This window comes from Tachysurus vachellii, chromosome 16 (assembly GCF_030014155.1).
Source record: "Tachysurus vachellii isolate PV-2020 chromosome 16, HZAU_Pvac_v1, whole genome shotgun sequence".
NCBI lineage: Eukaryota > Metazoa > Chordata > Actinopteri > Siluriformes > Bagridae > Tachysurus > Tachysurus vachellii.
The window spans coordinates 8832048-8856331 of record NC_083475.1 but is presented as its reverse complement, the minus strand read 5'-3'; the positions used below and the strand labels follow the sequence as shown (position 1 = coordinate 8856331).

Sequence of the window (24284 nt, the reverse complement as noted above, 5' to 3'; positions counted from 1 at the left end):
CCATCATATTAAAGCGTGGCATCTACCATTAGCAAGGGCTTAAATGAGGATGCAAGTAATGGGTATTATCTCACCATGTCTTCTTAATTTAATACAAATTGTTTAAAAACATGTTAAGGGAATTGTGAGAACTTAGCTTAAGATTATTATACGGCAATAATAGCTACGCAATGCAGCAAATAAGTTCCAGTCTTATCTTTCTTCACATTCTCCTTTATAGCAAGTTATCATTGTTGATGTAGAATTCATGTAAATGTTGTAGGACGTCTTTGTGACCTACAGTATCTAGATATTTTAAAAGATTTTACCTAATAGATGAATAAAATAATGCACATAGACAAACGCTGGCAGCAGAATAGATCACATGAGCTTAGTGACTTCAAACGTGGCACCTCCATAGGATGCCCCCTTTGCCAAGAGCAAATTTGTGACATTTCTGCCCTGTTAGATCTGTCTGGTCAACTTTAAATGCTTTTATTGTGAAATAGAAGTGTCTCGTAGCAACAACAGCTCAAACACAGAGCAGCAGACCACACAAGCTCAAAGAGCAGGGCCACCGAGTACTGGAGCACATACTATGTAATCAACTACTATCCTCTGTAGTCTCACTCACAGCACAATTTCAAACTGCCTCAGTACAAGAACTGTGCTATAGGAGATTCCAGAAATGGGTTTCCACGGTGCACATTGCAAAGCATCAGCCGGAGTGTTGAGAGTGAAGGGTACAGTGGTGGAAATTGCACTGCAACTGGATTCTGGAAATCCAAAGTAGAAATGTGTTCTCTGGAGTGAAGAATCAAACCATAAATAAATCATAGATAATGGTGAGAGATAACGGTCTGGGGCTGTGGGACGTATGGTGAAGGACAAGGTTAATGTTAATGCTATGGCATACGAAGACATTTTAGATAATTGTACACTTTTAACATGTTGGTGTCATCAAAGGTTCTAGTCCCAGCATGACTGTGGCTCTGTGCACAAAGTAATATTCATAAAGGCATGGTTAGAAATGTTTAATCAATCCTATTAATCAATCTGGACTGATGGATGATTTGAAATTTTTATTGAGAGCCAGGCTAACATCCGACATTAGTGATTGACCTAAAAACATACACTTCAAAATCTTACACTAGAAATCTTTTCCAGAAGACTGTAGACTTCATATTAGTGCCTATAGTTTTGAAACAGAACGTCTAACAAGCTCACATACGCATCCGCGTACCGTGTATTGTGCATGTAATTATGTGTATGTAATATTTATACATATATATTCATAATAAAAATAAATGTTGAATATTTCCTTAATTCTACATACTTTGTTGAGAAACATTTTGGTATTTTACTGACAGAGAAGCCTGCAATTATTTGCAGTTAAAAGAAATCAGTAATTACCCAGAATTTAATATACCAGCGGTTCTTAACCTTTTTGAGAGTATGATCCATTATATTCATTCATTCATCTTCTACCGCTTATCCGAACTACCTCGGGTCACGGGGAGCCTGTGCCTATCTCAGGCGTCATCGGGCATCAAGGCAGGATACACCCTGGACGGAGTGCCAACCCAAACCGGAGTACCCGGAGGAAACCCCCGAGGCACGGGGAGAACATGCAAACTCCACACACACAAGTCGGAGGCGGGAATCGAACCCCGACCCTGGAGGTGTGAGGCAAACATGCTAACCACTAAGCCACCGTGCCCCCCTGATCCATTATATTATAATATAAAAAAAAAAAAAAATTCAGTGTTTCAGAGGGATGGTTGAGTTTGATTAGAGGATACGAGGCGATTCAGTCACGGCTGAGGAAAAGACACAAACTATCCTCAAGCATAAGTCTGAGTGTATACTTGTACTTGTTCTTGGCATGAAGTCGCTTCAGGTTTAATCAGCAATCCTGCTGTGATGATTATAAACCACAAATTGCTAAGCCCAGGTGACTTTTTCCAATCAGCAGTTAATTAGTTATATCATGTTGGCTGTAGGCAGTGCCATTTTATGAGAGTTTTATGTTAATGAAAAAATGAAAATGTTCTTGAGACCACCACCTGCTATTGTTGTGTATTACCCTGAGGGGGTCACTACCCTCAGGTTAAGAACTATACTATACTATACTATACTATACTATACTATACTATACTATACTATATTATACTATACTATACTATACTATACTATACTATACTATACTATACTTTACGGTGCCTCTCCCCTGTTAAACAGGAGGTAGCTGCAATGAAAGCTCCAAATGCTTGCTTTCTTTTCGTTTGCTAGAGGTATTTCATCACACTTCATAGACTATCATGAACAGCATAGCCATGTTTTGAGACTGAGCTTTAATAGATTTTAAAGAGACCAAATACATATAATATTAAATGTCTTTACAGCACAAAAGGAAGATTTAGAAAAGGAAAAACCATGCAGAAATTTTCACAATCAAAATGACATGCATTAAGAGTGTTTTCACTGATTTTATATATATATATATATATATATATTTATATATATATATATATATATATATATATATATATACTTTTTTTTATTTGAATACAATAATATTTAGTTCAGTTCTAAATTATTATGCTACCCTGATCCACGTTTTTTTTTGTTTTTTGTATTTCATGTTAATACAGACCATCATTTATGCTGATATGCACTGCCTTTTGTTTCTATATACAAAATCCAATTTACTACAATAATCTGCTACAGTTAAGTGGCACAAAGCCTTTTTCAAGCCCAAGAACTGTGACTACACTTCCTAATTATTTCTGCTTGGCACCGAGGCACTGAAACATCACTTTGAAAATTAATCTTAAGATAGACTTGCTTTACTTGCCATCTGTCTGCCTGAGAGACTCGATAGCATTCCATGTGCCATATTAAACAAACCGTGACTCATTGACAGATGTGAAAACCTGCCTTGAGAGGACTTTTCCCCGCATAGTTTATGTACTAATACCGAAAGACTGAATTATAGATGATCCGCATTAATCTCTTCTCGACCGTGCACACCTCATGCTTAATGTCCAGTATCACTGTCATTTAATTTCCTCCTTTAGAAAAAAAAAAACTATCATTTTTACTGAACTCACTTTAGCACAACAAATGCAAAGGGTTCCACAACATTCCAGCATAGCTGTTTTCATTCAGCCAAAGGTCCTCCTAGTTTTCCTCCAGTCGATGACTTCAAAATCTCACGTTTCATATTGTAACTAGAATGAATCTCATTTCCTGGTTACACGGTTGCACTTTTTGATCATATAGCACACAATTATATAGAAGGGAAATGATTTATAATCTCATTCTTCAGTGTTACCCAGATAAGGATGGCGTCCTTTTGAGTCTGGTTCCTCACAGGGTTGCTTCCTCATCTCCATCATCTCATGGTTCCTATTCAAATTTAGCAAATCAGCATATCTCTGGCAGGGACAACAGAAGGTTTTACTTCTCTTAACTTATTCATTCTTATTCCTTTTTTTTTTTAACATATCCATAAACTGTGTTGATTCAAAACTGTAAATACTAAATCAGTGGGATGCCTCCACATGCCTTCTGTCACATAAAATATATAATATCTGTGTGTGTTTGTCAGTTTGCCAAAGTGATGTGTGAAAAATATAATTACAATTGAACTGAAATGTTCTCCTGAAACACTAATAAACAAGCAAAAGACAACTGAGAATCAGATTGCCTTGCTGTCGTAATGTAATCTTCTATCTTTGGTCGTGTTCATTTGATATCCAGGAGACTTCCATTCAATCCACTAATTAATAAACCCTTTCTCTCAGTACACTGGTGTTACATTCGATTAATTAACGGAATGAATGGAGGTCTCCTGTATTTCAAAGCAATATGGAAATTAAAAGGAAATCAACTTATTGGACATGATTTGGCAGGACACTGTTGGGTTTCTGTGTGTAGAGTATCGTGTCTCGATGTTTAGCTGATAGTGAGCACGGCAATGGGAAAGGGAGTGGTGTGAGCACCATGCTGTGCAAACAATTCACACTTTTCCACAATAACACTGGTACAGAATTAAAACAGTTAGTTATTCTTAATTCTTATGAAACGCTGCAAATTCTTAAAGCCCCGAGTATCTACTTTCTCATTAACCACCACTGTAGAGTGTGACATGACAAAGATATTCAGCGCTGAACACAAATATTGTTTGTTCTCTGGTTAATAAAGTTAAGTAGTATTCACTTGAAATATAAACAGAATAGAGGAATAGAACAGCAGAGATACTGTAGTCAAAAAGCACAAGAAATGTCCAGTAGTTTAATTCATCCTTATTGGCTTATTTTTGGTAATTATTGCTGTCAGCCTCCGGGCATAGTCCTAGGGTTATGGTCATCGGGATATTTTGGTGTTTAAGTTTGGCTGTTATATACTTTTCATGTAACTATGTACCATTCCATTGAAGATGGTCCAGGGCATCCAGGATAAACTTCCAAGTCACAGGACTTCCAGCCAAAAGAAAAAAGCTGTCAGAGAAGTGGAGAATAAAAACGGACCCAAGTGCAGGATAGCGTAACAGAAACGGGTTTTAATAACTTAAAAACCATGAAACATGGACACAGACTAGCAACAGGACTAAACAGAAGACAACAGAGGATTCCGCGCTGCTCAAGGCAACGCAGCTCAACTAAATAGTACAAATAATTAATCAGACATGAGGTGACAAGACAAGGGTGGGGCAGACACGTGAACACAGAACATAAAGGCACAAGTCCAGGCAGAATCCTGACAAAAGCATAGAGAAAAATGTAGTATTCTCAATTTGTGACCTAATGAGAGTGTGTGTGTGCCCTGCGATGGGTTGGCACTCCGTCCAGGGTGTATCCTGCCTTGATGCCCGATGACGCCTGAGATAGGCACAGGCTCCCCGTGACCCGAGGTAGTTCGGATAAGCGGTAGAAAATGAATGAATGAATGAATTTGTGACCTAAAAGGTGTTTATTGAACAATTTATTGTGACAAACACACACGTTAGAGGATGCAAGAGTACTTTCACTACTGCTAAATCCTATTTTCAAATTACAAAACAACACAAACTAAACATATACACTGCAAATACAAGTTTTCTTTAATTCTGAAACATTTGATGACTGTGTGGTATCTGTGCCCAGGCCATGCAGAGTGAAGGCAAAGACATCAACATAAAGGAAGTGATGGATGGGTGGACTCTTCAAATGGGCTATCCTGTGGTCACCATCAGCAAAAATGAGAGCCTGGACAACATGGTCACCATCACACAGGAACACTTTATCTATGACATGGAAGCCAAGATCCGCAATCCTGAGTTTTTCAACAATAGGTACAGTGTGTTTATTTTTTTTTTCATACAGTACCATGTATATGGCAGTCAAAATTATTGCTCTGAAAGTCCAGCTCAGGCAGAAAGAAGCACCTGACTGTTCACTCATCTAAATCAATCACTTGTTATTTACCCAACAGACTGAGGTGTGCCAGAGCAAGAAATGCATTCATTTGAGCAGTGTGATAGCTTCGTCCTGTGTGTAAACTCTATGATTTGAAGCATTGAGGACTGTAATTGCACATGCACAGCATATATACTGAATATACAACCAATATCTATACAGAATATATACAAAGGATAAGTTCTTTATTATTAAGAAAGAAACAGGAAAAACGGTTGAGCGCCATGAAGAAATCGAAACCTCGTAATAGAAGTCTATCACTTAGCATCTAGTTTATTGCTGTTAACTTTCGAAGATCATAGTGTGAGAACACATCAGTTTTTCTACTCTTTCACAAGCACAATGTTTACTACACAGAACATGAACAGGGATTTAATCATTTCCTTTTCCATGTCTGTAATCGTCACAGATGCTAATTGATTTGGCTCACTGTTTATTATTTATGCACCTTTCTGTAACCTCTAGGTGCCTTCTAAAATCCTGCAGCATTTGTAGACGACGAATGGGACTGTCAAGGGCAGGCATAAACTTTATCTCTCATTAATGGTGGCATAAATAATTCATTATGCCCTCTGGAAACCTTTGGTTCTTATTTGGGTCCAAATGCTGGTAGCAACACTTATTGGCCAATGAATGTTAATGTTAATGTTTATGTCTGTCGGAGAGTTGGAGTGTAGGTAGTTGTACTGAATTTAGAAAGACCACGAAGAAACAAGTTTGAACAATATGTAAAGAGAGGAAACACATAATGAGCAGTATAGAATGATAATGATGTATTTATTTACAGTTTACATAATTGAACATGCATGCACACTATATGGCCGAATTAATGTGGACATCTGACCATTATTCAATTCAATTCAATTCAATTCAAGTTTATTTGTATAGCGCTTTTTACAATGGACATTGTCTCAAAGCAGCTTTACAGAACATAAACATAGAACAGAAGGTAAACATAAGGAGAAGTACTGTATAAAGAATTAATATAATAAAAATTCAAGATATATATAGTTCACAGTATGTATGTATCTATGTATGTATGTATGTATGTATGTATGTATATGTATTTATCCCCAATGAACAAGTCTGAGGTGACTCAGGCAGCAGTGGCAAGGAAAAACTCCCTTAAATTGGTAAGGAAGAAACCTTGAGTGGAACCAGACTCAAAGGGGAACCCATCCTCATATGGGTGACACTAGAGGGTGTGATTACAAATATACAGTCAAACAAATGTTGTACTGGTGTAAGGATCACATGGAGTTCAGATCTCCTCTTAGTATCACAGAGTCCAACTGGAGCTGGTAGATCTGTAGATGTCTCAGGATTCAGAGTCGGCCTCATCATTATACATACAGTATATAAGTACATGATATAAGTACATGCGCATGTGGAACAACCAGTTCCAAACTTGATCCACCTCTTTACTGTTATATTAACCTCTAATCTTCTGGGAAGGTTTTAAATTAGATGGTAGAGTGTGGCTGTAGGGATTAGTGATTATTCAGCCACAAGAGCATTAGTGAGATGAGACACTGACGTGAAGTGAGGAGGTCTGTGGTGCAGTCAGCAAGCATTCCAATAAATCCAGTCCAGTGAGGTTGAGGTCAGAGCTCTGTGCGCTGTGCTCGTATTCTTCTACATTGCACCTTGACAAACCATTTTCTTTCTGATACTTGCTTTTGTGCAAAGGAGCATTGTCACGGTGGAATAGATTTCAGCTTGAAGGGAAATCTTCACGTTATAGCATAAAGAGGCTTCATGCTTCCAGCTTTGTGGAAAGGTCTGCATATTTTAGCCATAGCGTGTGGGCTGACTGTGTCTTATGTGCTTATTCACACAGGAGATTTTTTGGTGAAGTGCTACTTCAATCAATTCACTCTCTCTCTCACTCATTTTCTACCGCTTATCCGAACTACCTCGGGTCACGGGGATCTCAGGCGTCATCGGGCATGGATACAGGATACACCCTGGACGGAGTGCCAACCCATCGCAGGGCACACACACACACTCTCATTCACTCACGCACTCACACACTATGGACAATTTTCCAGAGATGCCAATCAACCTACCATGCATGTCTTTGGACCGGGGGAGGAAACCGGAGTACCCGGAGGAAACCCCCGAGGCACGGGGAGAACATGCAAACTCCACACACACAAGACGGAGGCGGGAATCGAACCCCCAACCCTGGAGGTGTGAGGCGAACGTGCTAACCAATAAGCCACCGTGCCCCCCCTCAATCAATTCAATCAATTAAAATATTTCCAGGATATAAATATAAAAAATAGATATATTTATCTCTATCTATAGACATATAGAATTATATCTATAACGAGCAAGCCAGAGAAGATGGTGGAAAGGAAAAACTCCCTAAGGCGATATGAGGAAGAAACCTTGAGAGGAACAAGACTCAAAAGGGAAGACATCATCTGGGTGACACAGATTATAAATCATTTCCTTCTATAACTGTCAAAAAGTTTTATAAATTATAAGTTCTGTCTTGTTGAAGTGATCAGCAGTTCTCTGATTGAGACTTGAGCGCAAAACTTGTGCTTAGCTGGATATTGGTGTTTTGGCAAGTTCTAATGATATTCTTATAGTGTGTTAATGAAGAAGCCGGTCACATAACATTAGAGACGTTTTTGATATCTTGGCGTATCCCTTCCTTTGAAGCTGGGGTTAGAGCAAAGGTTCAACCATGATACAGCACCCTAGAGCAACAAGGGGTTAGGGGCCTTGCTCAAATGCCCAACAGCAGCTACTTGTGAGTGATGAGACAATCTTGTGATCAGTAATCCAGAGCCTTAACCGTATGAGCCACTACTACCACTGGCTGGACAAACTGAAAACAGTGTCTGATTCTTGTAATCAGAATTCTTGTCTATCTCATGTTCTAAAACATGAGCGTGTGGGCAGCAGAGGTGAGAAAAAAGAGCCAAGGTCAGAGTAATAGAAGTGCATTTGCTGGAGGTTTTTTTTTTTTTTTTTAAAGAAAAAAGTAAAGACATTTTACTCTTGCTAACACTCTCACAGCAAGCTATGTGTGTAATATGAGCTCATATTTGGAAATACTGAGATGCACTGGTGTGGATATGCGTGTTATGTGGTTGTCCAGAAACACTGTAATTATTCTTTAACAGTGTGATCACAGTTTTTACGCTTGCCCGCTCCTGGAAGCCTAATACTCTCAATGCTGAATGGTTAAGGTTTGGTTTCAGGTCAGTACCAGACATTAGGATGAATAATCACTATCTCTATCTCTTCCTCCATGTCTTAGTCATCATGTGTCTTTATGTGTACTGTGAGTTCCCTTAAACAGTGCTTAGTGTTTGAAGAGATGTTTCCTACAGTAGCTGCGCTCTCTCTCTCTCTCTCACACACACACACCACAGAAGGGTTTGTAAGTTAAACATTTTCTGACTTGTCAGCTCAGTAAGGGATCCTTCTCTTCTGTAACCATGCTGGATTTTGTCTCTGCACCCCACAGACAAGTCGATGAGCCATCCCTTCTTTGTTACCTTTAGAGTAACAAAGAGCCTGGGACAGTCAGGGACACGGAGGCTTAACTGTACTGTTTTTCGCCTATACTTATTCTGTCACGGCTATTCAAACCCAGTCTTTTTTTTTTTTTTCCCTTCAGAGCACAGCTACAGGCTTCACATTCAGCTGCACAATGAGAACATAGTGGAGTGAAGCTCCAGAAATAAACTGATTTATACCACCAGATTGTGCTGGAAACATGTTTCAGGTTTTCTACTAAAAATATTTTCTTTCATAAAAAGCAATTCCTTTTCAATTTAGATGGAAATGCTGTTTAGTTCTATTTGTTTCTCTTCTTTAAATGACTCAATCCATTATCCAGCTGTACTCGAATGGGTTTTTTTTTTTCTTTTATAGAAGGAGATGTTTTTCATATCGATAAAATGTCGTGATAAAGAGGAGTGGGAATAGGTAGCATGGAATACATACATACATACAGAATTTAGCGACTGTACTGTATGTCCTAGTCTGTCTATGACAGTATGCTTTTCAATTAAATTTTTTATTGACGTGGAAAATAAAATAATGATATGTTTTTTTTTTTTTTTGTCTCACTATCTGGTGTTATGGCCAAACATGTGAATTAGGTGCAGATTAGCATTTTACCGGAAATTATAAACGGCTTACGTTCGGGTTTTCCTTCACGTACATCTGAGGCTGGCCATTACTTGCTCTCTCAAAGGCTTAATCAGAAAATATCATGTCAAATCAAGACTAAAAACAAGATTAGGGAATATTCAACATTAAACACACACTGAGAAATTACCAGTGAAAAACGAACACATAATCTGTGCACAGTACGTCTATACTCGTTCCAAATTTCCTCAACAGATGGAAGGCATGTGATCATTTAACATTCAGCATGTGGTCTCTAAGATTAAGCAGATGCTCATCGTCTGTGTCGCATGTGATGTTTTAATGTCTGAGCAATTTAGAGAACTTAACTCGTTCAAGAGCAAGCGTGAGAGTAAATAGAGGTAATTAAAAAGGAAGAGATTGTCTCTCCAATCCATTTATAATTTCTCACAAGATGGTCAGGTAGCATGTATTGCGATTCCTGACACAAATCATTCTGGACTGAAGATTAATTAGAATCACATTACTTGGCTTGTTGTTAACTGGTACCTTTCTAAAACAACCGCCTCTCGTTTATATGATAATGCCACCGTCCTAGGTTTGCAAAAGGAGATCACGTCCTCGGCAGCAGTCATGGAGAAAATAGATAACTAAATCGAATTAGAGGCTGGAGCCACAAATTGATTTCCTTGTCACACGCCGAGCAGCATGACTGTAATGGGGATGATGCAGTTACTCCCCTTAATTACGTTAGCTCCACGGTCCAGGTGAGTGAGGCACAGATCTGAGCATCTCTCATTATGTTCACCTAGCTGTTAGACCACACCAGGTGGTGTTATTGAAGCAAAATTGTATTAAACTTTACCATGGAGCTCAACATGGCTAGATGTTGTTGGGGTACTTTAGGATCAGACGGTTTTTAAATGCCAGCTGGTCACACATACACTCTATGGTCAAAAGTTGTGACGCCCGATCATCATAATCATGCGTCTTTATTGAGCACCCTATTCCAGATTTAGTCCCATCAGCCACTGATCTACGGTCGGTGGGTTCAGTCGGTGTTCCAGTTCATCCTAAATGTGTTCAGTGGGGTTGAGTCAAAGTAAGGGCTCTGTGCAGGACACTCGAGTTCCTCCACTGCAACATTAACACACCGTGTCTTCATGGAGCTCAGGGGCTTTGTGTACAGGGACAATGTCATACTGGGACGTGTTTTTGAGGAAGCTGGATTTAAGAGACAGACATTCTTGACAACTTTGTGGCAATATTTTGCAGAAGTACAGCATATGGAAGTGCTGTTCAGGTGTTCACAAACTTTTGGCTGTAAAGGGTAGGTTTGATACTGGTAACTGAAACAGACATGGCTTCTATGAGTTGTTTGTTCTCTGAGTGTAGAGCTGATGATTGATGTATTCAATCTGTTATTTTTAGGCAAGTTTCTTTTTTCCATGCAGGCCTGGGATAAAATCTTGCCACTGGCCATAATATATCCTTCCATATATCTGACTTTTCTGTTATTCCCAGTAGTTGAGAGTTCTGCAAATCCATACAGATGAAGTAATCTTTCTCTGTGAAAACGAATGAAAAGAGCCTTGTTTGTCACATACTGAAAATTCTTTCTTTGTACAGTACGTTTCTTTGTACAGTATATTGCTTTATTATTTAAGTCTGTTTAGTGATAAACAGTTGGGTCCAAATGTCCAAGAACTGTTTCTGTTTCAAACATGTGTGTCAAAGCAGCACGTACCTGTTGGCTGGACCCATCAGGGAATTGTAGGGACAGTGGATGTGAATGTATGCTTTTATTGTACAGGAGATAAACAGTACAACAAAACAGTGAACACTGAACACAAAATTATGATTCATACAAACTATGAACAAAGGTGCAGAAGGCAGAATGTGACATACAGTGGATGATGGGTAACGTAGTCAAGCGTCGATTCGGCATATCCATGACAGAACACAGTAGGCATGGGACATGGGACATTAGTCTTTTCAATTGTGTGCAATTATGTACAAATCATTTATGAAATAAATAAATAAACCAAATCCTTTGTCACAAAGATGCAGTTTCATACATGATTTAAATTTTTCCCATCGGATGATCTCAAGGCTGCAGCACTCTCCAGTACAGATAATTCAGATGTATCTCGGACAGATTCATTAAAAGACTTTAAGGCTTATACATCATGCATTATGTATCACTGCTGGAGTTGTTATAAGCTTTCTTCCATGACATGGACTTCACTGTTTTTGGGGCCTTTAGGATTATTATAATCAAGGATTTATTTTTTTACTTACAGTGAAAAGTCCCTTTAACATCAGTGGTCATTGTTAGAGTTTCTGATTGTTGCCATGGTAATAGTGAAGATAGGAAACAAAAGCAGGAAAAATAAGATCTAAATTTGATGTCACTCACTCACACTCATTTTCTACCGCTTATCCGAACTACCTCGGGTCACGGGGAGCCTGTGCCTATCTCAGCCGTCATCGGGCATCAAGGCAGGATACACCCTGGACGGAGTGCCAACCCATCGCAGGGCACACACACACTCTCATTCAATCACGCAATCACACACTACGGACAATTTTCCAGAGATGCCAGTCAACCTACCATGCATGTCTTTGGACCGGGGGAGGAAACCGGAGTACCCGGAGGAAACCCCCGAGGCACGGGGAGAACATGCAAACTCCACACACACAAGGCGGAGGCGGGAATCGAACCCCCAACCCTGGAGGTGTGAGGCGAACGTGCTAACCACTAAACCACCGTGCCCCCTCTAAATTTTAATGTCATGAATTATATTCGATTTATATATAAAATATGAACAATTACTGATTTCACCTTCTACAGCTGTACACTTATTCAGCTGATGAAGAACTTTTGTTCATCATCTTATTTTCAACAGGTTTATTAAGTCTGTAACTAAATATGTATACAATATTTGAATTGAACTGATAGTTTATCCTAAACAAATATGAATATTGACATGAAAAACAAGTATTTGTTCTTTTTTTTTTTGTTGTTGTTGTTGTTGTTTTTTTAAAGGGACTAAAGAAACAGTTAAAACAGTTAATAACTGTATTAAAGCTAGACTCAAGGTATGTGTGCATATGAATCCTAATGGAAAAAAACAATAAAAGTTGTGCAAGAATTTTACTTTAATGTTAAACTGAAGAACAGCTCACAGAAGCTGGCCCACTGAATCCTAGATTACAATGGACGATAGTTTTATTAGGCGCTCTCGTTACTCCCTGAAAATGTCATTTTATTTTTTAGATTACTTAACATTTTGATTTTGGGGTGATGTGTCAGACAAGGCTAATATTATTATTTAAATTAAGATTTAAGCTTGATCCTAATATGTTCTATAAATCATACCTACTGTACATGAACGGGGTAATTACATAATGAAAGGTCTTTATACAGACAGATAAAAAGCTGCATATTGTTAGGCTCTGCAGGACGTTTACTGTGCTGTAATGGCATTAATTACTCTGTGGTGGGTCTTTTTGTTTGAGGTAATTAGCATTGGCAGGCAGCAGACCATGACTATCTGAGTGCTTGCCGTTTTGACAGAACATACGTGTGCATAACAGCCGTCAGGCAAAGGATGTGATAAAGGATGTGATAGGCTTGAGATGCACCGACACAGCAGAACTGCTTCATGACCAGGCATCGATTAAGGACATGAATGTTACACACTGTCTTGTTACATTATTTGTGCCACACTTAAAGATCTATACTGTACTGTGTGATGACTAAAGATCTACCTGAGAGCAGTCCGTATTCCTTTTTTCTCCAACTTCTGTCTTTGTTATTGATAAATCTATTCTCAGGAATAACACTGACATACACTTCTCTACCTCTCTGTCTCTTTTAGTTTCCAGTGGCAGATCCCATTGACCCTAGCAGTGGGAAACACCAGTCACATATCATCTGAGACGGTCATATGGGTCTCTAAGAAGACAGGCAAGTTCTTCAGAGATGCAGCACAATCAGAATCGTCCAGAAAAATAACTTATACTGGCCATGCTTTCCAAGTCACTGACAGATACTGGGTTTATAATCAGTCACCTTTATTGCCAAGAACCATGGGTTTAAATGTACCAGATGTTTGTCTTTGTGTACTGGTGCACAGTAATAATGAAGCAAAGAAGCATAAAAATAAAGAAAATGTATATTAATAGTTTGGCAGTCTGAGTTATGGGTAGAAGTTTATTTAATCCAGTCTAGTACTGTGATTCAGTAAATGTCCAGTTTATTATTATTTTAGCTGAACCCTGACCATCTAATGTTAAAGTGAGATGATGTATCATAAACAAATACAAACGTAGGCATGATATTCAAAGCGTAAAGATCGCCAACTTCAGGGACTGCGATGCAACCAAGCAAAACAAAACAAAAAAAAAATGTTGGTATCGAAGCTACAGAAGGGGTGTGTGTATATGAATCCTGCAGGTAAATTTTCAAAAAAAGTTGTGCAGGTTTTTTGCTATAATGTTGAACTTTAAAGAACAGTTCACAGAAGCTTATAGGGAGTGTTGCCAGGTTTCAGCAAAATTCCCACCCCTCAAAGCACCACTATTTATTTACCATAACACTTTAACTGAACCCTTATCATCAAGAATCAAAGTCATACTGTACCAGTGAAAGCACGGTCATCACAGAAAGTGTTCTTAAGTGTTATGCTTGCTGTTTTTCCATTCATCCATCCATCTATCCATCCATCCATCTTCTACATCACTTATCCCACTGGATCACAGGGAACCTGGAGCCAATCTCAGAAGATTCAGGGCTTAATGCAGGGTAACCTGTGCCAGTCAATTGCAGGGCACAATTGCACACACACACACACACACACACACACACACACTACAGACAATTTAGAGCTGTCAGTCAGTATACAATGCATGTCTTTAGACTGGAGCAGGAAACCGGAGAACCCCAAGCACAAGGAGAACATGCAAACTCCACACACGGTAGAAGCAGGAATACAACCCCCAACCTGGGAGGTGTGAGGAAAATGTGCTAAGCAGCAAGCCATCGTGCCGCCATTTGTTGTTTTTTCTCCCCATTAATTTTTCAACATAACATTTCTTTTGGTGCCATTGCTAAGGTCCAATTTTTTATGCTCACTACATGGAGAATAATTATGTGTCAGCTGTTTATTCCCTTTAGTCCCATTCCACTCATGTGATATGGATAATATACAGTATAGACCATGTCTTGCTTCAGCAATAACTCACATCTAGAACCTTATCCTTGGAGCTGGTTACATTGGTATTGAATTCAATTTAGGTATTGACTTTATCTACTGAAGTTTCCTGATAAAAAGGTATTTTTCATGTGTCACCATTCATGTGTGACACAATGCGGGATGCACTTATTTCCAGGGATTTCAGAACAGCGTAACAGATATTGCGTCATCGGGTAGGCGTGGCCTATTTGATAATCTAACCCTAACCCTAGTTTTTGGTTGTTTATTTGTTTTCGAAAATAGCTTAACTGTAAGATAATAAAGCATAATAGACATAAAATATAAAATATACCTGTATGACTGTTTTGTCCTTCAGTATCCATCGTAGGTATGCTCTTTTTTTTTTTTTTGAAAGAGGGCATTTTTCCAAGACCTCCAGAAACACGCCCACTTTACGTCGTGGTAACGAAACCCCTGGAATTTAGTGAATGCCGACACAATGCAGCTAACCTCCAAATGGTGAACTGGAAACTGGTTTATTAAAGCCTTAGACAGCATCTTATTCTAATTGGTTTCTTACTGTGCTGAGTTTAGCCACAACTGCAAAGGAAAATGTTTTAACAGATCTTTAGCTTGGTTTCATCGTTATTTTCATTTCTTGCCACTGACAAGTGCAAAAAAGATGCCAGAGTGGGTAGGTGTGGCCTTGGGTACCAATTAGCCAATCAGAATTAGCCAGTTGCTCCACCCTTACTCCACAAACAAAATGAAGTATCTCAACAAACAAAAGCATTGGAAATGTTCAATATTGGCTTTCTTGCATACTTTACTAAGACTACATGCAAATAGACCATTTGCTATTAAAAGAGAGATGACTGTATCACAAAGATGCTTCAAATCCAACAGAAAACCAGACAGAGGTTTATCAGAGACTTACATGCATTAGACTGCAAGGTAAATGCTAAGGATTGAACTGAAACAGAATTCGGACGAAAGGAAAGCCAAAGCAAGGCCCCTTAAATTCATTCATCTTCTACCGCTTATCCACGGGTCACGGGGAGCCTGTGCCTATCTCAGGCGTCATCAGGCATCAAGGCAGGATACACCCTGGACGGAGTGCCAACCCATCGCAGGGCACACACACACACATTCGGGAGAATTTTTCCAGAGATGCCAATCAACCTACCATGCATGTCTTTGGACCACGGGAGGAAACCGGAGTACCCGGAGGAAACCCCCGAGGGAAACAGGGAGAACATGCAAACTCCACACACACACAAGGCAGAGGCGGGAATCGAACCCCGACCCTGGAGGTGTGAGGCGAACGTGCTAACCACTAAGCCACCGTGCCCCCAGGACCCTTACAGAACAGGATAAATGTATACATGATACTGCATAGTAACTGAAACAAAGAGGAATATAGAAGAATTTCTTTAAAATCAAGTCTGCATACTGAAAACAGTATGGGTGACACATTCATTTGAGAGCATGTGAAGTATTTGCTTATGAGAACCATTGAAGCATACAGTGTATTGTTGCCATTGGACAGTCTCATCTCTTTCAGCAAAAATTCATTTGTGCTGTGGAAGATTTCAGCGAATTCATTAGCGACTATAACAGTCAGGGCACAATTTCCACAATAAAAAGCCTGAGTGAATATAGACATTCCCATTAGTAGAAACCATTCATCACCCAACCTCTAAGTGCATCTGTTTTGGGAAAAGGAATAAAATGTGGATGTTCTAATGATGTTAGACTTTGCTTTAATGCATTATCACCTTACTATTTCTCCATGTATATTTATAGAGACGCACCATGTGGGCCATGTAGATGAAAAGACGTGGTTGCTGGGAAACATCAATCAAACAGGCTACTTCAGGGTGAACTATGACCTTCACAACTGGAGGCTCCTTATCCAGCAGCTGATGATCAACCCTACAGTATGCAGCTACCTCATTACTCTCTTACTGCTTTATTTCATCAAATTCTGTTTTTAGCTTTTAGAATCCCTCTATTACCCTGCCTTCCTCATGTTCTGTATTACACTCCACTACAACTTTGTCTCTATTTCCTCCCTGATTGTAGATCATCTCTGTAGGCAATCGTGCTGGCCTGATTGACGACGTCTTCAACCTGGCCAGGTGGGTTTCTCAGACAATGAAGCATCAGCCACATTGGGTGTAAAGCTGGTTCAGAAATAACGGAAGCTTCTTTGCCCATTCGCAGTCTGCTTGAACGAAAGCACATGTTGGCGCTGTGTCAAAACACGGCCCAAAGCGAAGCTGTGCTGAAAGATAATAGGAAGAACAGAAAAGCGTTATGCATTCCTCTGGTCATGCCACCTCTCTCTCCTTCCCTCTCCCTCCCTCTTTTTCTCTTTACCTTCCACAAACAGCATCTCTGTGAAAGCATCCAGTACAGCTCGGTTGTTTGCCCTGTTCTCCTAAGGCTCCATGCTGAGTAGGAAAGCTGAGAGGGATGTATGATGTAATAGAGAGATCACTTCCTCCACTGTGGAGTCAAACCTCTTTCCTAGGATATCATATAATTGTGCCTTGTATAGATGATTTACACACAAGTGTCAAACCCATTTTAAGTAACAGGCCACATTTATTTCATTAACAGGCTGGCAGCACATTTAATGTAATGTCAAAGGGGCCAGACAAAAAATTAAGCTTACTAGACCAATATCATGTCCAACTCCTCTTGTACATGTTAATTTATCAGAAATGTATGCTGATAGGCATGCTGAATGCACAAATGTCCAAAAGTTTGTGGACATATGATCATCACACCTATACATGCTTATTGAACATCTCATCAGGGTCTGTGGGGATTAGTGATTATTTAGCTACAAGAGCATTAGTGAGATCAGACACTGATGGTGTAAGAGTGAGGAGGTCTGGGGTTCAGTCAGTCTTCCAGTTCATCCCAAAGGTGTTCAGTGGGGTTGAGTCAGAGTCAGGGCTCTGTGCAGGACACGCGAGTTCTTCCGCTGCAACCTTAACACACCATGTCTTCTATAGGTTTGAGTCTCTTAGTTCCAGTGAAGGGAAATTTTAATGCTGCAGCATACAAAGACATTCTGTACAAAACTAGCCCTTTTCAAATCTCCCAAGGCCATGGGCTGCTTGCATTCAGTGTAGTGATGAACAACCATTTTGAATTAGCGTTGCTCAGCCAGCATTGTTTATATTTGTGTGTCTTGCGGTTAGAACCTAAGGTGATTGACATTTTATACAAGATGCATACAGATAAATCTATTGTGTTAGGAAAAGTCATAATAATAGACTAGGCAACGGTCAGGCAATCAACAAACAGCATGAACCAGGCAAGACTATGGGCAAAATAATAATAAAAAATGAATAAATCAGAAAAACAACCTCAATTGCAGAGAGATACATGATAGCAAGCTAAAAAAGATTCAGCAATGAAATGCACTTAACATTAAGTGTCTACTTTGCAAATGCCCACTTGAACTGAGAGTCCTTATATACCGTGAGTGTGGTTGCAAGTGTAATAGTCCAGGTTTGTGCAATCAGGATGCTAATAATGGTGAATGTGAGTGTGTGTTGCTGGGTGGTGTAGGAAGCCATGTTTGTAAGCCACATAATATTCTGGGACTTGTACAGTAGCTGGATATTGAAGCCAGCATCGGAGTGACAGTTTGTCAGTATTCTATAATCTACTCATTCCATCATTTGATTATAATTGTTGAACAGCTACAATGAATTCACTGCTTTATCAATATGTCGGCCCTTAACATAGAACGGGTGTAAGTGTTCACTGGGTCATGTAAGTGTTCACTGGGTCATGTAAGTGTTCACTGGGTCATGTAAGTGTTCAATGGGTCATGTAAGTGTTCACTGGATCATGTAGTTCAGTGCTGATTTTGGCATAACTTTTGGTATACTTTTTTTTGTTTTTTTTTTTAAACTGCATACAAAAACAGATTTGTTCTCTTAGGGGAAGGCAATATGGCATTAGATCTCATAATCCAGCTGTGTTAGGAAAAAATTCATGTGGCATGTGGTAGCCTAGTGGTTAAGGTGTTGGGTTACCAATCGGAAGGTTGTGAGTTTGATCCCAGGTCCACCAAGCTGCCACTGTTGGGCCCCTCTGCAAGGCCCTTAACCCTCAATTGCTCAGCTGTATAAAAATGAGATAATATAAGTCGCTCTGGATATAAGGGCATCTGCCAAATGATGTAAATGTAAAATTCCAACACTTCTATCCTATATTCTACTTCTATATGGTTATTACACAAACTTCCTAGAAATGTGGGTAATGAAGCGCATTACAAAACAATTAAACAAACAAACAAAAACACATCAATACTTAAAGGCTTTATTCCACAGTTGCTACTAATCCCCTTGTGACTGGTAGAGCTTCTTTCCATATTGAGTTAAAGTCATGTGGAACAGTCCATAATTGCTTGTGAATGAATATGATTAATTATTATGATTAATTGACAGAATTTACAAATGTTAAGGCTGGTTTAGCTGTATTTTAATTTTGTTAAATACACTGAGCCTTATTTATAATACTGGATACAAATGGATTTATTCATAATACAAAATTAATGAAATTTGGTGAAAAAAAAAATCCTCAGTTCTTTAGGTTAGTAACTAACGGTGTCAACCGGCTAAAACACCTTATTTTAAATCCACACAAAAATCCAATAAAAGGTGTGTGACAAACAGTTGTTTTCATATTAGTGAAATGGAGAAGAGGCAGATTAGGCTCCATGAAAGCAAACACAGAGAGAATAAGAAGGAGCTTTTTCCTACAGGCCATTCATGCCCTCAGACAGTACAACACATAGAAACTGGACTCACCTCCACAACCTCTACCACATGTTTTACACTAGAATTGCACACATCTGCACTTTATTTATAACAGTCCCACTTTTCTATGTATTTCTGCTTTCTTTCCTTTCGACTGTATACAGTTGTTTATTCTGTTTTTAGTATAATCGTACTGAAATTCTATTCATAGGTCTTTTTTGTATATTATTATTTATGGTTATACTATTTTTTTTTTTAATTCTAGTTTTTTATGACAGACAGTCAAAAATCAATACATGGTACATAGGGCAACATGTTAACAGATGATTTCATGCTTTTCGGTGAACAAATACTTATACAAGAGATGTACCTTTTCTCCTACAGTATCTTCTTGAAATGTTGTGCAACACAACAACAGCAGCAGTAAAGCCAAAGCAATCAAAAAGACTATTCTGCATGCCAGGTTCAGTAATGTTAATATTTATCATTACTGCAACCTTTCCATTAAAATGTGACTGATGCATGAGCGTCAATTTAGTTTATCGGCAGACAGTGTATTTTCAAAGCCAACATTTTTGCCTAAAACAAACAACTAAATACGATTTCTAAGAAAATTGATCAATGAGATCATTTTAAATTTCTATTTTAAGAAACATTTGTTCCAACAAGTACTTTTCCACTTCCTCTTAAACAAACTGGAACTCTGACAGATGCACGAATCTTCTTTCCTCCCCACTCTGCAGCCCAGCTTCACTGTTCATCAATCAGTAATTGAAAGACTCATGTGTTTTCACTTGTTCACAGCTCATTCACATTACTAAACACAGTACATCAGGGAAGCAATCGTGTAGCCGAACACTGAGCCGTGATGAACTCTATCATACTACTTTTACAGTAGATAAAAAAAAAAATCTACACACCATACTTACGATTGCAGTAAACCAAAAAAAATAAATAAAATAAAAAAATAAACAAATACAATGAAGAAAATACAATAACCTAGTTGTATAAGTATGTATACCCCTTATACTTAAAATACTTCACTCAGCCCTTTTGGCTAAGAGTCTACCAACATCTTGATTCGGCCAGTGCAGGACAATATTTCTTTAGTTTTAAATCACTTACTGTATGTAGCAGAGCTTTATATCTGCATCGTGATGAGGTCCCGATCTGTGACGTCCCAGACAGAGAAAGAAGCCTTACTGCACAGATCAGTGGAGATTGTAGGAATTGTGCTGATGGTTAAGTTGTAGGCTCAGTTGAGGGATCATGGACAAGACCGTCTGACTCACTAGAGACTAAATGAGACCGATGCAGGATTAGATTTCACAATTAATGCAGGACAAAGCCGAAAGACCAGACACCGCATGTTTCACTGCATGTGTGTATGTCTATGTGTGAGTTTTTTGCTTTAGCTCTGCCAAGTGCTTCTTTTTCTGGTTTCCCAACTGAAATGAAATAAAAATAGCACCAAAGTAGGTTGCTGGTAATAACACACAGGTGAAAATAATGACTCATTACAGGATGATTCAACTCACCACTTCTTACTAACTCTATTGCCCTGTGTTTTAACTCTATAGAACTCTATAGAAATCCAAGACAATTTAGAAGACTCAGATGATCATTGCAATATATTGATCTAGCTATTTTTATTTGGATTTGGAAATATGTTTGGTTTCATCTTGTTGACATCTTATGGAGCTTCAAATAATTGAAGTAAAGAGTCAAGTCAAGTCAAGTCAAGTCAAGAATCTTTTATTGTCATTTCAACCATATATAGCTGTCACAGTACACAGTGAAATGAGACAACGTTTCTCCAGGATCATGGTGCTATATACAGTAAAACAAAGACAGAGCTATAAGGACTTGGTAAGTTAGTCCTAGATACATAAAGTGCATCTGTGCAACCTGATTGTGAGGGCCTGAATGCTTCAGTACCTTTTCCAAGAGGGCAGGAGGGTGAAGCGTGTGTGAGGGGTGTGTGGGGTCATCCACAATGCTGTTAGCTTTGCAGATGCAGCGTGCGGTGTGAATGTTCATGATAGTGGGAAGAGAGACTCCAATGATCTTCTCAGCTGTCCTCACTATCCGCTGCAGGGTCTTGAGATCGAGATCGTACAGTTTCCAAACCACACAGTGATGCAGCTGTTCAGAATGCTCTCAATGGTCCCTCTGTAAAAGGTAGTCAGGATGGGGGGAGGGAGATGTGCCTTTCTCAGCCTTCGTAAGAAGTAGAGACGCTGCTGGGCTTTTTTGGTGATGGAGCTGGTATTGAGTGACCAGGTGAAGTTCTTCGCTAGATGAACACCAAGAAATCTGGTGCTCTTGACGATCTCTACAAATGATCCGTCAATGTTCAGTGGAGAGTGGGCACTCTGTGCTTTTCTGAAGTCCACAACCATCTCTTTAGTTTTATAAACATTCAGAGAGAGGCTCTACACCAGGCAGTTAGCTGTTGCACCTCCTCTCTGTATGCTGACTCGTCGTTCTTGCTGAAGAGACCCACCACGGTCGTGTCATTGGCGAACTTGATGATATGGGTCGATCTGTGCATTGCTGCATTGAGTCAGAGGAGTGAACAGCAGTGGACTGTGGATGCAGCCCTGAGGGGCTCCAATGCTCATTGTGGTGGTGCTGGGGATGATGTTCCCAATCCAGACTGACTGAGGTCTCCCAGTCATAATAAGAAAAGTAATAAGTAAAGACATATTAAATGATTTTTTTTTTTACATCCAGTGTGAATTAGCTGTGAATTAGGTGAAGTGAAGAAAACATGTGATCATAGACACCATCTGATCCACTGCGATTCTTCTGAATTAAATGACTAAAGGTCTTTTTTTTTTATAATATGGATTCATGTTTCTATGGATTTGTGTGTAATTGAAATAAATATTTATAATTAACATTGACAGCCTAATTTGAATCTTCTCAAAAAGTGCTTTAACTCATCGCAAATTATATTATTTGAAGCTGATCAGTCAAGGTTTCCATCAGATAGTCTGCTTATGTGTGAATTTCCACACACTCTGGACCACGAGTACACTGTAAAACCCTTATAAGTGCATTTAACTTAAAATAATCATTAACTGATTACATTGAACATTTTAAGTGAATCTAACTCAATTGTGTAAAGAAACATTATTTATCAGCTTTATTATTCATTTAGCAGCCGTTCCTACGTTATTTTAAGTGACACTATCCTAAATGAAAAAAAATAAAAACTGAAATATGACAAAGTACTATACGGTACTTTAAAAAATAAATAAATCAAAAATTTTAAAAACATTTATTGAAAACTATGGCATACAAATAGAAGAGTGGAAGAGATGAAAATGTCAAATTGTGTGCTCTGCTTAGTGAAAAACAAGGGGCATTCTAGTTTTAGCTAAATGCGAAACTAAATACTCCTTAGTGATAAAAAACACTAATTTAAGCTAAACAACACCACAGTAAACAAGGCATGATTCAAACGGGCCTTCAAGCTTTTGAAGCCAGACAAATGGCCAATCATATCTAAGCCTAATAGTGTATTGAAACTACAAATCTACCTGAGGGTAAGGTGACTTGAGCCAGGCCACCATCCACCCTGTTGTATATTATAGCTACTGATTGAAAAAATAAAAACACTGAAATATGACATTTATACTTGATTAAAATGAAGTATAGTTTACTAAACCGTTTTTTTATCTATTGTATTTTTTTTTAATCTCAGTAACAAATGCTCGATTTTACATTAACATTTTTAAGTACAACAAAGATGTACAAACTTTCCAACAATTGTAAAATTAATTTCAATGATTTAATTTGTATATCATCCCTAAAAAAACTGATTACAAATAAAAATGCAAGGGGCCTTTTTTTTTAAAATAAATTTTCATTAATTTGTAATCAAATTGTAGTTTAAATGTTCTTTTTCAAACAATTATCAAATAAATCCCTTTTTACTCAACTTGACTAATTAATTAGGCTCAGATCTCAATCTGGCTATCAGAACACACCTACAAACTTTAATCTAGGCATAAAAATGTTGAGGTTTGTTAAAAGTAAATAAAATCAAATAAAATCAAATAAAATCAAATAAAAACATTATTTTTTTGGAGAAAACTTAAAACCTTAAATCGTGTCCAGTTAAACCTGTTTTGGCCCACAATACGCTTTTAATTCCTATACTCATTGCTTTATTGTGCCTAAAATTCAATGATAATCTGCTATTTTCTTAACGAGATAGCCATCTGGGGGAAGAAAAGCACATGGTTTGAGAATCTGCCTCTGCAATGTGTTCTTCTACCGCTGCCTCTAAGTGAACATGAAGGGTGAAGGAGCATCAAAGTACCAAGCATTATGCCCATTATGCAGATGAGCTTTTGCTTGCCTTTTAATAACACATGAGTGATTAAGGCCTGATGTAATTGTGTTTTGTCAGCTGTCTTTAAAATCTATTGCGTAATTAGGCAGTGCGGGTAATTAATGCGTAAGGGCAGCAGGATTTATTTGCCTTGTGGGATGTTTAGCATTTTGTGCTGTTCTCTCTACACCGTCCTCCTGTCTCACATCCACCGAAAGTGCTTACAATATTAAAAGCTCATTTATCACTCAGTTACTGTAAATCAATAGTTACACGTTATCGATTGTGTTTTTCAGACAGAAACTAAATACACAAAGAAACAATGAATGATGAAGTTCAGATTAAACAAATGGAGGTTTGCGTATGCACTAAAATCTGCAAAAGAGACACGCAT

General features: G+C 38.5%; 1 protein-coding gene across 1 annotated transcript in view; it reads left to right on the top strand.

Moving 5' to 3' along the window:
• LOC132859336 (thyrotropin-releasing hormone-degrading ectoenzyme-like) overlaps window positions 1-24284 on the top strand; it is a 159200-nt gene that overhangs the window by 114130 nt on the left and 20786 nt on the right. The window contains exons 10-13 of the mRNA XM_060890057.1: window positions 5130-5317; window positions 13442-13530; window positions 16565-16698; window positions 16844-16899. Of these exons, the coding sequence (XP_060746040.1) occupies window positions 5130-5317; window positions 13442-13530; window positions 16565-16698; window positions 16844-16899 (467 nt within the window). The remainder of the gene's footprint in view (window positions 1-5129; window positions 5318-13441; window positions 13531-16564; window positions 16699-16843; window positions 16900-24284) is intronic.